Consider the following 15,497-nt stretch of genomic DNA (forward strand, 5'->3'; position numbering starts at 1 on the left):
CTGTATCCCTTCCATATCTGCTTCCCCCTCACTATTTCTCTCACAACTCCTTCTTTATCCCTGTCTCCATATCCCTCTCTATGTATCCCCCACTCACTGTATTCTCTTTGTATACCCTCTGTCTATTCTCTCCTGTATCTCCCTCTCCGACTCTGTGTATCCCCCTTTCTTTGTAGCCCTCTTTCTATATCCTATCTCTGTAGACATCTCTCTATGTATATCCCCTCTCTGTATATTTCTATTTCCTCTCCTCCTCAACGCAATGGAAGCCCCTGCGCCGGCGGTTTAATGTTCAATGGGAACGGGGAGGGGGAAGGAATTTAAAGGCGGAACCTACAAGTGCGTTCATTGAGAGAGCAGGACGAGATTGCGCAACGGACTGGGGAGCAGCAAGTCGGTGCTCTGGCTGATGGTGTTGTGGATTCTGTCGCAGTTTCTTCAATGAGCTTTGTATAATTCTTTGCTCTTTCTATATTTTCCTGCGCCTGCTACTAATGATGAACTCAGAGGCGAGGCAGGAGGTGAGTTTTAAATGTTGCGGCTGGCAGGTCGTCCCGCGCCGATCTCTGGTCGCCGATGACGTCGCCGCAGTCCTGGGCATGACGTAATGGTAGCTGGCCTGTCAATCAGTGACCACGAGCTCTCTGACCGTGGTCATGTGTGCAGCAGAATTTGCAAATGGTGCTATTTTAATGTTTTTTATGTATGAAGAAAAATAAGGAAATGTTTTTCTAACGCCACAAGCATCTGTCCTCAGGACTGTAACTGATAAACTCTGGCAACTTAAGGGAGTGTTGTGTCTTTTGAAGTTAAATGCTATTATGTGTGAGATGGCTTTTCGGCTGGGGGTTGTGTGCCTCAGGATTTTAATATTATCGAAACACTTCTGTTGATGTGTACTTGAGATCACATTATATTGTGAAACTGAAAGGATATCTGGAACCCAAACTTCCCAAGTATCATTCTAAGTGGGGCTGATCTAGTTTGATGTTTAAGACTACAATAGGCTGGAAGTAGAGTTAGCTCATTTGCCCTTCCATTTTATTAGCCATGGTATTTTTCTCTCTCTCTCATTTTTTCACAGGAGCTTCTAAAACAAGCCACATAAAGAGATATTAGGACAGGTGACCAAGAGCTTGGTCAAAGTGGTAAGTTTAAAGGAGGAGAGAGAGGCTTAAGGGAATTCCAGAGCCTAAGCCTGAGCTGCTGGAGATGTGGCTGCCAATGGTGGAGCAATTTAAAATTGTGAAGTAACAGGCCAGAATTGGAGCAATGCAGCAATCTTGGAAAGTTGTAGGCCTGAAGGAGATTAGGGATGGGGAGGGGAAGGCCATGAAGGAATTTGACAACCAGGATAAGAATTTTAAAATCAAGGCATTGCTTAACTGGGAGCCAATGTAGGTGAATCAACACGGGAGGGATGAGTAAACATGACTTGGTGTGAGTTAGGATATGGCAGCAGAGTTTTGAATAAGCTCAAGTTTATGGAGGGTGGAAGTTGGGAGGCTAACCAGGAGGGCATGAGATGAGTCAAGTCTAGAAGTAACAAAGGCATGAGTGAGGTTTTCAACAGCAGATGAGCTGAGGCAGGGCTGGCGAGGGGTGATCTGGAAGTAGGTAGTCTTGGTGATCAAGGATGTTATGGCTATATTCTAGCAGGACACCATCACAAATGTAGCAGTCCTCACAAAGGCAGAGCTTCCAAGTGTGTTGGCACTAATCAGATAGGCAGATTTGGTGGATTGGACACATCTGCAGAATGGAAGACGGTTGCATACCCAAGGACCTTCTGTATAGTGAGGTAGCTGGGGCCAGACAACCAGTGGGGCACCCAAAGCTCAGCTTCAAGTATGCTTGTAAGTGTGACATGTGCTAAATGTCAACCATTGCACCTGGGAGACACTAGCTGGCGAAAGAGGGAAATGGCGATATATCCTGTGGACTGGTGTGCACTACCATGATGACCAGTTGCTACAGCAGCTTAGCAACAGGTGAGAATGTCAAAAACAACAACTGAGCGTCACTTGGCCACTTCACGTGTAGCACTTGTGGCAGAACCTGCCTCTCGAGGATTGACCTTCACAGCCATCAGCAGAGGTGCACCAAGAGAAGACACCCCACTTAAAAGAATTGTCTACTCCTTTCCCATCATCTTTCATAGATGGAAAGATGCCAACCTAACCTAGTCTTGGTGATGGAGCAGAAGTTCATCTTTGAGTCAAATAGGTTTCTATGGTAATGAATGCCTCCAACAGTGACCAGAGAGAACGCTGGAATTGGTGGTAAGGGAGCAAACTTTGTGGCAGAGAACAAAGATTCTCTGGCTCCATATATAATTGGAGGAAATTTCTGCTCACCCAGACCTGCGTATCGGACAAGCAGCATGACAAATTGGAGACTGGAGGGGTTGAGAGAGGTAGTGGTGAATTAGAGCTGGGTGTTGCCAGCCTGGCTGATGAAAATAGGAGGGGGCAAAGGCTAGATCCTTGAAAGACTTGACTTACCTTCCTTCTCCTGCATGGGTAAGCCATAGCAGGTGATTCTCTGGCTATGACTAGGTAGATAAGAATGTGACCAGATGAAGGCAATCCCACATAGCTGGATGACGGAAGAGAGACATTGGAGAATGCAGCCTTTGATGACACAGTTGACCACACCAGACAGATCGACAAGGAAGAGGAGGAATAATTTTCCATGGTTACAGTCACATGGAGCTGAATTTTACTAGCCCTCCAGTGTCGGGGGTCATGGCGGGGGGGCCTGGAAAATTCTTGAGACCCACCATATTTTGCCGGTGGCAGTGAAGCCTCTGTGCGGCCCCCCACCACTCGGGGGCAAGGCCTTCATTTGCCTAATAAAACCTATGCTAATATGTGTTGTTTAACTTACCTGGACCATGTGGCCATCCCATGCCAATATTCCAGCCAATGGCCGGAAGTCCCATGCCTTCCGATTCCCCGTTTAGGGATTCGATTTCAAGGCGAGACACTGGTGGGGAGGGGGGAGGAGTTTAATTTTCAGGTCGGGGGGTGGGGGCGGAATCGAAGGAAACTTACTCCATTGGCTAAGGGGATGGTGGGAAAGGGTTGAAGGGTAAAGATCATAAAGTTTGGGGGTGAAAGGTCAGGACTGGCAAAAATGGCTTTTTGGGGGAGAGGGAAATAAAATTTATTGATTTACAATTTGGGGGGGGTGGAAGAGGGGCTTTGTGTACTTTAATGTTTTTATATAAATTAAAGATAATGACTCCCTTAAAAATTAAAATTGCTGGTAAGAGCTTGCACCCCTTTAAACAGGGTGCAGCGTCTGCGTGGTGGCACCGGACACCATTGCCAGGTACGGAGCGGCCACCCCCTCTGTCATCGGTGGCAGCAGTTCTGCCCCCTCCATTTAAATGAGCCCCCACGCAAAATATCGTGGGGGTTCTGCGATGGCAGATCCATGCGAGCAGACCGCCGAGATCAGAGCAGCGATTTGCGGTACGCCCATAAAATTTAGCCCATAGGGTACCATTTGTGACTTCGATAGGGGCTCTTTCAGTACTGTGGCAGGGCAGTAGCCTGATTTGGAGTGAATCAAACGGGGAATTATCAGAAAGATAGGTACAGATTGGGGAGGCAACAACATGTTCATGGACTTTGGAGAGCAACTCTTGAGTTTCTCCCAGACCTGCAGGAAAAGCTTCTGTCGATTTGCTCAGTAAGAACCCCTGTAAGATAGGAATTTGAGTCCCGCAGCAGCTGCCTGCCTGTCTGGTCCTATTGCAGCTTTCCTTTGCTTCTCTACTGGTGCTTGGTGTATCCTTGTGATTGTCCTCAATCTGATTATTCCCCCGCCCGCCTGCCACCCTTTTAAAAAGCAGATGGTTTTTGGGCTGATGCTTAAGAGGTCTGAGTGCAGTTGTGATGGGGTGGCTACCCCACCACCCCACCTTTCCCCATGGTGCTTCTATTGGGAAAGCCCTATGCAAAGAAAAGCAAATACGGTCACTGAGTGTAGAGTACTAGCAAGAAGAGGAAGTTAAAGTGAGGACTTGTCTTTTATTGCTGGCTTTATTTCTCATCCATTCCCTCAATTACCTTCTGTTTATGGAGAGGGCCTGCTCCTCCTATCAGTTGAAGTGGTGTAGGTTAGGTCGTCTATCAGTGTGTGTAGCATTCTCCTACCAAAACACTATGAACAGAGAATTTATGTATTGGAGTCTATACTGACTATCCACTGGAAATGAGGAGCAGGGAGAATGCATGTAGTTAGAGGAGCCACAGTGACTCAATGAACAAGCATGCAACAAATCCAGTTTTGCATGAATTTGAACACTTCCCTTTTTGAACTTTCTGTATTTTTTCAAAATACTTCTGTTTTTCTTTAGCTTTCTTCCCACTACCTTACTGAAACACTGGCTTTATTTTGAGTCGTTTTTGATTTTGATTTTTCCCTCAAGACTGTTTTCATAGCTCCCAAATCTACACTGCCAAAGTCTTCCATTAGCACATTGTCAAAGTAAAGCCAATACCAACACTCTTAATCATATCTAAGCAGGTGCTCAACCTTCAGGTTAAGGAACAGTTCTTATGGACATTAATAAACAACACATCCAACACCGCCTCTGTTTGAGTAACAGAAAATGTTGGAAATACTCAGCAGGCCAGTCAGCAATTGTGGAGTGAACCGGCAGGTTTATGTTTGTATATAACCTTTTGTCATAACTAAAAAAATTACAGATAAACAAACAGCGTTTTAAAAAAAGGAAATTGGAAAGGTAAAAATAGAATGAGCAAGAACATATGAAATGTTTAAATGGGGAAATCAAGATGTGGTTAAAAGGGCTGAAGTGATATTAACAGATGGTAAGAAGAAACCTATTTGGTGAGGGCAAGGCAAATATGAATTGAAAATAGTGCAAGCTGACAAAAGTGAAACAGAATCCAGCAATCTGAGGGAAATAAAAACAGAGATTCAATGCCAGAATTCAGGCTGCCCTACCAGCACACAGTTTTTCAGCAGAAGATCCCCAACCTTGAGTTTTAATAAAAACAGAAAATGCTGGCAATACTCAGGTCAGGCAACATCTGTGGGGAGAGAAACAGCATTAACGTATCAGGTCATTGGCTTTCACCAGAGCTGGGAAAAGTTAGAAATGTAATAGGTTTTAAGCAAGTGAAAGGTGGGGGGATGGTGGGAAAAGAACAAAGGGAAGCTCTGTGACAGGGTGAAAGACAAGAGAGATTAAATGAACAAAAGCGTTGATGCAGGGAGTGGTAATGGGACAAGTAAGAAACAAAAGATGTGCCTGGAGGAGGTGTGAATGGCAGAATGATGTACAGCTGCTATCTGAAAGCAAAAATACAAGGAAAAAAATGTGTAAAAGCTGCAAAGAAATGGGAAACAAATGAGGCAGAGGTTGTGGTCTGGAATTGTTGAATTCAGTATTCAGTCTGGAAGACTCTAAAGTGCCTAATCGAAAAGTGAGGTGCTGTTCCTCAAGCTTGCATTTGAGCTTCATTGAAATGCTGCAGGAGGTCGAGGACTTGTCCCATGACCCATTGCTTTGCCTTGTTCCTCTCGCTTTTTGGCCTTGCACCAGCAACTCCTTTTTTTTTGTCATTTAATTTCACCTGTATTGCTCCCTATTACAGACCATCCCTTTATTTTGTTTTTCCACCCCCCACCCATCCCCGCTTGTTTAAAACCTATTGCATTGCTAACTTTTCCCAGTTCTGACAAAAGGTCATCAACCTGAAATATTAACTCTGTTTCTCTCTCCACAGATGTTTTCTGACCTGCTGAGTATTTCCAGCATTTTCTGTTTATTTTATTTCAGATTTCCAGCATTTGCGGTATTTTGCTTTTGTGCTCTAGTTTTAATAGTCTGCTTTATGTTGCGAGGAAACACTTCCTGATCAACTCAGTGAATTTGTTTGCATTTTCACTCTTCCTCTCATAAATTATCTTTCCATTCTACCTCCAGGATGGTGAAATCTGCTTTAGTTAACTTTCCCTACATTGTAATGTCCTTCTCTCCACAAACAGCTGTATGTCTGTTTACCTTTGGCTGATGTTTTGTGGTTACCGATTTAATTATTTTCAATCCTTATTAAAGAAGGAACTTGCAGTTATATATTGCATTTCGCAACATCCAAAAGTACATCACAACCAATGAAATATTTTTGAAGTTCAGTCATTTGTAATGTATTACTATTCTCATCTTTGCTCTGTATAACATCATTACTTAATACAACTATTTCACTTTAAGTCTAAGGTTGCAAAGCATTTCATATCTCTCAACTCCACTGTCTCCAGCTATATTTTGGCAGTTATCAATATCTTTGATTTAGCATATACTGCACATTTAATTCCAATATTTTGATCCTTTTATTTGTATAAAACATGTAAGCTGTTCTTCAAACATTCTTTTTCTTATTTGATCTCTCTAAATGAATTTAAATGCTATTTGCATTAATTTTCCTCTTTGTTCTGTTTACTGCTGTCCTATTTACGGCTGTCTTGTTTTAACACTTCCTTGATTTGGAGTTGTACAGTGTTGTGTGTAAATGTAGGAAAGAATATATTTCACTAAGATTATGCCAGCTTTAAAGCCATTTCCTTAATTGCTAGAAAGTGCAAAGATCCTTCTGTTGGATATTTTTCTTGTTTTTTTTTTCCATAATTGATCTAGTTTGTGTTCTACTTTAAAAAAAAAGTTAAAACATTCTATTGGTATTTAAACCATTTCATACCACTCAGCAAAGGAAAGGAGAAAATTGGATAGGGGAGGACTTGAGAGATGATGAGTTTAGTAAATACCAGTTGTCCTCCAGTGCATTGCCCAGGTTACCATTCTTCATGTGTAGATGCTGACTGTAAACACCATTCAATGGTGCAAGGCAGGAAAAACAATATTTCAATGAACCCAGATCCAGCCTTAGCCCAACATCACATGCATGCTTTCTATCTATGTAGCAATCAGTCATGGGATACCTGACTGATTTTTGCTTTCCCTAACCCTCGAAAGGAAGACATTGTAGCACCTTTACTGCCTCTCCGCTGATCTACACAGCTCGGATACAAGCTACCCCTGTGCTTTGGAATAAATATTGTGGACTTCTTTGGAGTTAGACTGTTAGACTCATTTCTGGAACACCATACAAAGTCCTCATTTATAAATTTATTGGCATTTGCCGCCCTTTCCATGCATATATGCCCTTCTGACTTTGGCCTACATTTTGTCTTTCCTTCCCCTACTGAAACCTTTTTTCTCTACCCAATCAGCAATTTGAGCCCTCAGCCATGTGGCTTCACTTTTTCTTTAAAGATGTATCCCTAAACCCTTGATAAGTCTCTCTCTCTCTCTTCCCAACCCGTAACTTGCACCATACCTTATTCAATCCACCCCAACCCCCTCACCCTGCTATTCTTTATTCCTTGGTACCTCAGATGTCTCAGCTAGCAAGGCACTAAAGACCTCTTGGGTGCCTTAAGATGCTTATTGTAAACGGTGCTTTATAAATGGTGCAATGTCAGCTGTGGCACAGTTGGTAGCACACTCTCCTCTGAGTTGTCAGGTTGTGGATTCAAGCCCCATGCCAGGACTTGGGCACAAAAATCAAAGCTGACACTAGTACATAGTCAGAGTGCTGTACCTGCTGACTTTCTCTGTTTCTTTTACGGGTACATCCAAGTCTCTCTGTTCATCAACATTTAGAAGTGTCACAGCTTTTTAAAAACATTCTGCATTTCTATTCTTCCTATCAAAGTGAATAGCCTTACAGTTCCCAACATTATACTCCATCTTCCACCTTGTTTCCCACTCACTTAACCTGTCTATATCTTTTTGCAGTCGCTTTGTGTTCTCACTGTTTACATTCTCACCTAACTTTTATTCCATCAGCAAACTTAGATGCATTGCTCTTCATTTCTTAGTCTGTCATTAATATAGATTGTAAATAGCTGAGGCCCCAGCACTGATCATTGTGGCACTCCACTAGTTACAGCCTGCCAACTTGAAAATGCCCCGTTTATCCCTACTTTCTACTTCCTGTCCATTAACCTAACCTCTATCCATACATATATATTAACATCCAACTCCATATGCCCCCTATCTTATGCGTTTGCCTTTTGTGTGGTACCTTATCGAATGCCTTCTGAAAATCCAAGTGGACTACATCTACTGGTTCCTTTTTATGTACCCTATTAGTTACATCCTCAAAAAGTCTGATAAATGTTTTTCAAATTATTTCCCTTTCGTAAAATCATGTTGACTTTGTCTGATCATACTATGATTTTCTAAGTACACTATTGACTTTCTTAACAATAGATTCTAGCATTTTACCAATGATTGATGTCAGGCAAACTGGCCTATAGTTTCCTGTATTTCCTTTCTTACTCCTTTTTTTTGAACAGCAGTGTTACATTTGCTAACTTGCAATCTGCTAGGACTGTTCTAGAATCTAGGGAATTTTAGGAAATCATAACCAGTGCATCCACTGTCTCTGCAGTTACCCTTTTTTTTTTTAGAACCTTACTGTGTAGGCCATTATGTACTGGGGATTATTTAGTCCCTTAAGTTTCTCATACTTTTTCCTCTGCTGATAATTACCCTAAGTTCCTTATTAACTCCATGGTTACCCTGTATTTTTGGTATGTAATTTGTATCTTCTACTTTGAAGACATACACACAATATTGGTTCAGTATCTCTGCCATATTCTTATCTCTGCCTCCTAAGGGACCAACATTTATTTTAACTCCTTTTTATAAACTTGTAAAAGCTCTCTCAATCTATTTTTATATTCCTGTCTAGCTTACTGTCCTATTCTATTTGTTCCCTTTTATCAACTTTTTGACTGCCCTTTGGTTTCTAAAACAGTCCCAATCCTCAGGCTTATTACTATTCTTTGCAACATTATAAGCCTTTTCTTTTAATATAATACTATCCTCAACTTCCTTAGTAAGCCATGATGGATCTTTCTTGCTGCATTTTTGTTATTAAGTGGAATGTGGTTTTGTTGAACATTTTGAATTATTTCTTTAAATGTTTTCCACTGTTTATTAACTGCTATACCTTTTACTCTATTTAACCAATCAACCTTAGCCAGCTCTCCCCTCACACCAATGTAATTGGCTTTAAGTTCAAGATTCTTGTTTGGACTGGAGTATGTCACTTTCAAATTTCATATGGAATTCAATTGTATGAAGATTTTTTTCCTCGAGAGGATCTTTTACTTATTGCACAATACTAGGCCTAAAAAAGCTTTATCCCTCGTTGGTTCCACAACATTTTGTGGCAGTTTCCTGGAACAATAACATTTTACAAACTCATCTTCTGGACTACTTCGCCAATTTGATTTGTCCAATCTGTATGAAGATTAAAGGTCAGAGGTGCTGTCTTTCGAGTAAGACATTAAACTGAGTCTGCCCTCTCAGGTGGATGCAAAAGATCCCGTGGCATTATTTCGGAGAAGAGTAGGGACATTATCCCCAGTGTCCGGCCAATATATATCCCTCATTCGACATCACAAAAATGGATTATCTGGATATTATCATGGGCCGTTTGTGGAAATGTGCTACCTACAATTTGGCTGCCACATTTCCTACATTACAACAGTGACCACACTTCAAAAGCACTTCATTAGCTGTAAAGTGCTTTTGAGGTGTCCTGTGATCGTGAAAGGCACTATATAAATGTAGGTCTTTTTAATAGATCCTGTCCTCATGATGCCATTAAACTTTTCTGAGTAAAGCAAGTGCTTCGTTCCCAGAGGTTTCTTTCTCCAGGTTCTACATCTCTTCCACATATTCTTCTTGTTTGCAACTATCTCATTCACCAGATAGATGTCTGCTGTTCCTATTGTCATGCAGACCCTCCCACCTGCCAATAATGAGGCATGTTAATTTTGTCATATGAACATTGATTTTTAAACTGTTGCTGGATCGAGGAAATGAATTGTTAAATAGATCAGTCATGGCTGAAAAGAATATTTGCATACTCGCAGACAGTGCTTGAAGGGACAAAGGGGCTATTCTCTGCTCCAATTTAACCCACAATGGAGCACCAGGTATTGTGTGTAAGAAGAGACATTCCAGGGTCAGCTTCAAACCGATTGTGGTCAGACCAGCTAGTCACATGACTAACCTGCTTGGCAACCTGGGTTTTTCTGAATTGTATGAAGAGCTTGAACTGAGGAAAGACTGTTTGTTTGCTCCTGGAGTGAGAAGACGTCTCCTGTCTGCTCCCATCTCTCAAGACTTTGGTCCCACTGCAGGCACATGAACTTCAAGAAAGAAAAGTCTCCTACCTCAAACAAGGTATAAGAAGAATAGTGGGCCCCAACGCAAAGCAAGACCTACCTACAATCAAGGATTTTACAGTGAGCTCGAAGGACAGTAACCAAAACCATCTTCATATTGCCTCAAACCTTTCCACTTTATTTCTTGTGTGTATTGTGCATGCATGCTAGCGTGGGTGCGTCGTGTATTCGTAGGTGTTAACCGAATTAGAGTTTAAGTTTAATAAAGTTCAACCTTTTTTCTTTAAACCTAAGAAAACCTGTCTGACTAGTTTCTTTGCCTTTATAATTGGAAAACGGTGAACAAGGATTCACCAGGGGGGAGTTTAAAAAAAAAAGTGTGTTTAAAATTAAACGCTGTTTTGGTAAGACTGGGTGAAGGCTGAGAGGGAACCACTGACCTGGTCGTAACACTATGTAGATTTTTCTGAGTTCCAGAAAAGAATTTGGTTAGATTGCCTCTCAATTTAAGGGGGTGCCCCAGTGACTAGCTGAGTCAGCCAGACTATATGAATTTTGATTCACATGAAGTCTGATCTCAGTTGTGCTCGTTTTGGGAATATAGCAATTGGTCTTGGTATCCCTAGGTTAAAGAAATTCAATCAGCTCTGTTTCCACATTGCTCATTGCTATCCAGCATCTCTAGTGTATGTCATAATATCTCTCATCGATGCTAATGTGTTGCTGAGAACATTCTCAATTTCATAATAATTTCAAAAGACTCTTTTAGAATAGCTCCAAATGATGCTTCACCTCCCGAAGGACGTAGATGAGCTTTCCGGACGTAGATGGTGGGCACTGAGGAAATGGCTTATTACCTGCACCAGATTCCACCCCCCCTCCCCCCCCCTTTACCCCCCTTCCACCCCCCCCACCCCCGTCCCCTTCCCTGCTCCACCCTCTCAGCTCACCCCCTCACAACCCCGTCCCAGCCCGCCCCCCCCCCCGCACCATCTTCACCCCGCACCCCCTTCCCCTGCACCCCACCCCCCACCCCCTCCCTCTACCCCTCCCCCTTGCATCCCCTCCTCCCACCGGCACCACCCTACACCTGTGTAGGGGCCCCAACAACCCCACTGCCTTGTGGGCGTCTCGGGAGAGACCAAGGCTAAGGGAGTAAACCCTAACAGAAAATCCGGAGCGGAACCCCGTAGGCGGTCATGTGTCACCTTTGGCATGTTTCCGGCAGTTCCTGCAGCCATACTGGTGCCAAACGTCGTGTCCTGCACTCCTTTGGACCCCACCAGAAAGGCCGAGAGGGGGGTTTTGACGACTGGGCAACTCTCAACCTCCATAAATTTGCCCAGGCATGCGCCATGGAGAGGTCACTCCATAGTTGCCTCACAGCGACTGAAACAACACGGAAGGCAGCAGTTACGGGTTATAAGTCCAGATAAATTGGCGTAGAAACTGGGCGCCACGGGTTGCCTATGTCGGTGGGAGAGGTCATTGCACCTCACTGGACAGCTACCGCCCGCCTCAAACCGGGCAGCCCCCGGTCAATAAGGTTCTGTCCCGCCACAGTCTGCCTGCTTCAATGGGTGCTTGGAGCTCAGGGTCATTGCCCGAAAGGTGGACTGATACACCGCACCAAACAACATGAAAAAAGGAAAGAAGGTACCAGCCCTTCGCTTTGCAAGCTGGAACGTCAGAACTATGTGTCCTGGCCTGTCGGAAGACCTTACACAAATCAACGATTCTCGGAAGACCGCCATCATTAACAACGAGCTCAGTAGACTCAATGTGGACATTGCAGCACTTCAGGAGACTCGCCTCCCCGCGAGTGGCTCTCTAGCAGAGCAAGACTACACCTTCTTCTGGCAGGGCAGGGATCCTGAAGAACCAAGACAGCATGGAGTGGGCTTCGCCATCAGAAACTCCTTGCTCAGCATGATAGAGCCTCCCTCAAATGGCTCGGAACGCATACTGTCCATCCGACTGCTCACCACCTCTGGTCCAGTACACCTACTCAGCATCTATGCTCCAACACTCTGTTCCGCACCTGAAGCTAAAGACCAGTTCTATGAACAACTCCATAACATCATTAGCAGCATCCCCAACACCGAACACCTATTCCTGCTGGGGGACTTTAATGCCAGGGTTGGGGCCGACCATGACTCATGGCCCTCCTGCCTTGGGCGCTATGGCGTTGGAAGGATGAATGAGAACGGGCAGAGACTGCTTGAGTTGTGTACCTATCATAACCTCTGCATCACCAACTCGTTCTTTCACACTAAACCCTGTCACCAGGTTTCATGGAGGCACCCAAGATCACGTCGTTGGCACCAGCTAGACCTCATTGTCACAAGGCGAGCCGCCTTAAACAGTGTTCAAATCACACGCAGCTTCCACAGTGCGGACTGCGACACCGACCACTCCCTGGTGTGCAGCAAGGTTAGACTCAGACCAAAGAAGTTGCATCATTCCAAGCAGAAGGGCCACCTGCGCATCAACACGAGCAGAATTTCTCACCCACAGCTGTTACAAAAATTTCTAAATTCACTTGTAACAGCCCTTCAAAACACTCCCACAGGGGATGCTGAGACCAAGTGGGCCCACATCAGAGACGCCATCTATGAGTCAGCTTTGACCACCTACGGCAAAAGTGCGAAGAGAAATGCAGACTGGTTTCAATCTCATAATGAAGAGCTGGAACCTGTCATAGCCGCTAAGCGCATTGCACTTTTGAACTACAAGAAAGCCCCCAGCGATTTAACATCCGCAGCACTTAAAGCAGCCAGAAGTACTGCACAAAGAACAGCTAGGCGTTGCGCAAACGACTACTGGCAACACCTATGCAGCCATATTCAGCTGGCCTCAGACACCGGAAACATCAGAGGAATGTATGATGGCATGAAGAGAGCTCTTGGGCCAACCATCAAGAAGATCACCCCCCTCAAATCTAAATCGGGGGACATAATCACTGACCAACGCAAACAGATGGACCGCTGGGTTGAGCACTACCTAGAACTGTACTCCAGGGAGAATGCTGTCACTGAGACTGCCCTCAATGCAGCCCAGCCTCTACCAGTCATGGATGAGCTGGACATACAGCCAACCAAATCGGAACTCAGTGATGCCATTGATTCCCTAGCCAGCGGAAAAGCCCCTGGGAAGGACAGCATTACCCCTGAAATAATCAAGAGTGCCAAGCCTGCTATACTCTCAGCACTACATGAACTGCTATGCCTGTGCTGGGACGAGGGAGCAGTACCCCAGGACATGCGCGATGCCAACATCATCACCCTCTATAAAAACAAAGGTGACCGCGGTGACTGCAACAACTACCGTGGAATCTCCCTGCTCAGCATAGTGGGGAAAGTCTTTGCTCGAGTCGCTCTGAACAGGCTCCAGAAGCTGGCCGAGCGCGTCTACCCTGAGGCACAGTGTGGCTTTCGTGCAGAGAGATCGACTATTGACATGCTGTTCTCCCTTCGTCAGATACAGGAGAAATGCCGTGAACAACAGATGCCCCTCTACATTGCTTTCATTGATCTCACCAAAGCCTTTGACCTCGTCAGCAGACGTGGTCTCTTCAGACTACTAGAAAAGATCGGATGCCCACCAAAGCTACTAAGTATCATCACCTCATTCCATGACAATATGAAAGGCACAATTCAACATGGTGGCTCCTCATCAGAGCCCTTTCCTATCCTGAGTGGTGTGAAACAGGGCTGTGTTCTCGCACCCACACTTTTTGGGATTTTCTTCTCCCTGCTGCTTTCACATGCGTTCAAATCCTCTGAAGAAGGAATTTTCCTCCACACAAGATCAGGGGGCAGGTTGTTCAACCTTGCCCGTCTAAGAGCAACGTCCAAAGTACGGAAAGTCCTCATCAGAGAACTCCTCTTTGCTGACGATGCTGCTTTAACATCTCACACTGAAGAATGCCTGCAGAGTCTCATCGACAGGTTTGCGTCTGCCTGCAATGAATTTGGCCTAACCATCAGCCTCAAGAAAACGAACATCATGGGGCAGGATGTCAGAAATGCTCCATCCATCAATATTGGCGACCACGCTCTGGAAGTGGTTCAAGAGTTCACCTACCTAGGCTCAACTATCACCAGTAACCTGTCTCTAGATGCAGAAATCAACAAGCGCATGGGTAAGGCTTCCACTGCTATGTTCAGACTGGCCAAGAGAGTGTGGGAAAATGGCGCACTGACACGGAACACAAAAGTCCGAGTGTATCAGGCCTGTGTCCTCAGTACCTTGCTCTACGGCAGCGAGGCCTGGACAACGTATGCCAGCCAAGAGCGACGTCTCAATTCATTCCATCTTCGCTGCCTTCGGAGAATACTTGGCATCAGGTGGCAGGACTATATCTCCAACACAGAAGTCCTTGAAGCGGCCAACATCCCCAGCTTATACACACTACTGAGTCAGCGGCGCTTGAGATGGCTTGGCCATGTGAGCCGCATGGAAGATGGCAGGATCCCCAAAGACACATTGTACAGCGAGCTCGCCACTGGTATCAGACCCACCGGCCGTCCATGTCTCCGTTATAAAGACGTCTGCAAACGCGACATGAAATCGTGTGACATTGATCACAAGTCGTGGGAGTCAGTTGCCAGCATTCGCCAGAGCTGGCGGGCAGCCATAAAGACAGGGCTAAATTGTGGCGAGTCGAAGAGACTTAGTAGTTGGCAGGAAAAAGGACAGAGGCGCAAGGGGAGAGCCAACTGTGCAACAGCCCCAACAAACAAATTTCTCTGCAGCACCTGTGGAAGAGCCTGTCACTCCAGAATTGGCCTTTATAGCCACTCCAGGCGCTGCTTCACAAACCACTGACCACCTCCAGGTGCGTATCCATTGTCTCTCGAGATAAGGAGGCCCAAAAGAAGAAGTGTAGATTCCTGATGGTGTTTGTGTTGGTATATTGCATTATTTATCCTCGATCAGCTAAAACCAAATGGTGTACCTTTTGGTCTTGAAATTTATTTGCTGACTTGCATACTTGAAGACATTGGAATGAATATCAGCTGTTTTGGAAGTTAATACTTGTTGTCTCATGCTTTTGCATATCTTGAGTCTGTGAAGATCTGTCAAGCTGACGGTAGGGTTATTTCCAATTGGCCTCTGTACCCCAGATCAGGAAGTTGAAAATCCTCCATGTTTCCCACCCAGCAACACTGGTACATTAGCCATAACTCAATAGCCACTGTAACCGAATACAAAAGCAAAATACGACAGGTGAGAATTTGCTCAGCAGG

General features: G+C 44.7%; 1 protein-coding gene across 2 annotated transcripts in view; it reads left to right on the top strand.

Annotated features, from left to right (window-relative positions):
- Positions 1-364: 364 nt before the first annotated feature.
- The window catches only part of tmem192 (transmembrane protein 192), a 55,248-nt gene continuing 40,115 nt past the window's right edge, over positions 365-15,497 (top strand). For both annotated transcript variants that reach the window (XM_068040036.1, XM_068040043.1), the window contains exon 1: positions 365-521. In XM_068040036.1, the coding sequence (XP_067896137.1) occupies positions 495-521 (27 nt within the window). In that variant the 5' untranslated portion in view covers positions 365-494. The remainder of the gene's footprint in view (positions 522-15,497) is intronic.

The sequence above is a fragment of the Heterodontus francisci genome, chromosome 1 (assembly GCF_036365525.1).
Source record: "Heterodontus francisci isolate sHetFra1 chromosome 1, sHetFra1.hap1, whole genome shotgun sequence".
NCBI lineage: Eukaryota > Metazoa > Chordata > Chondrichthyes > Heterodontiformes > Heterodontidae > Heterodontus > Heterodontus francisci.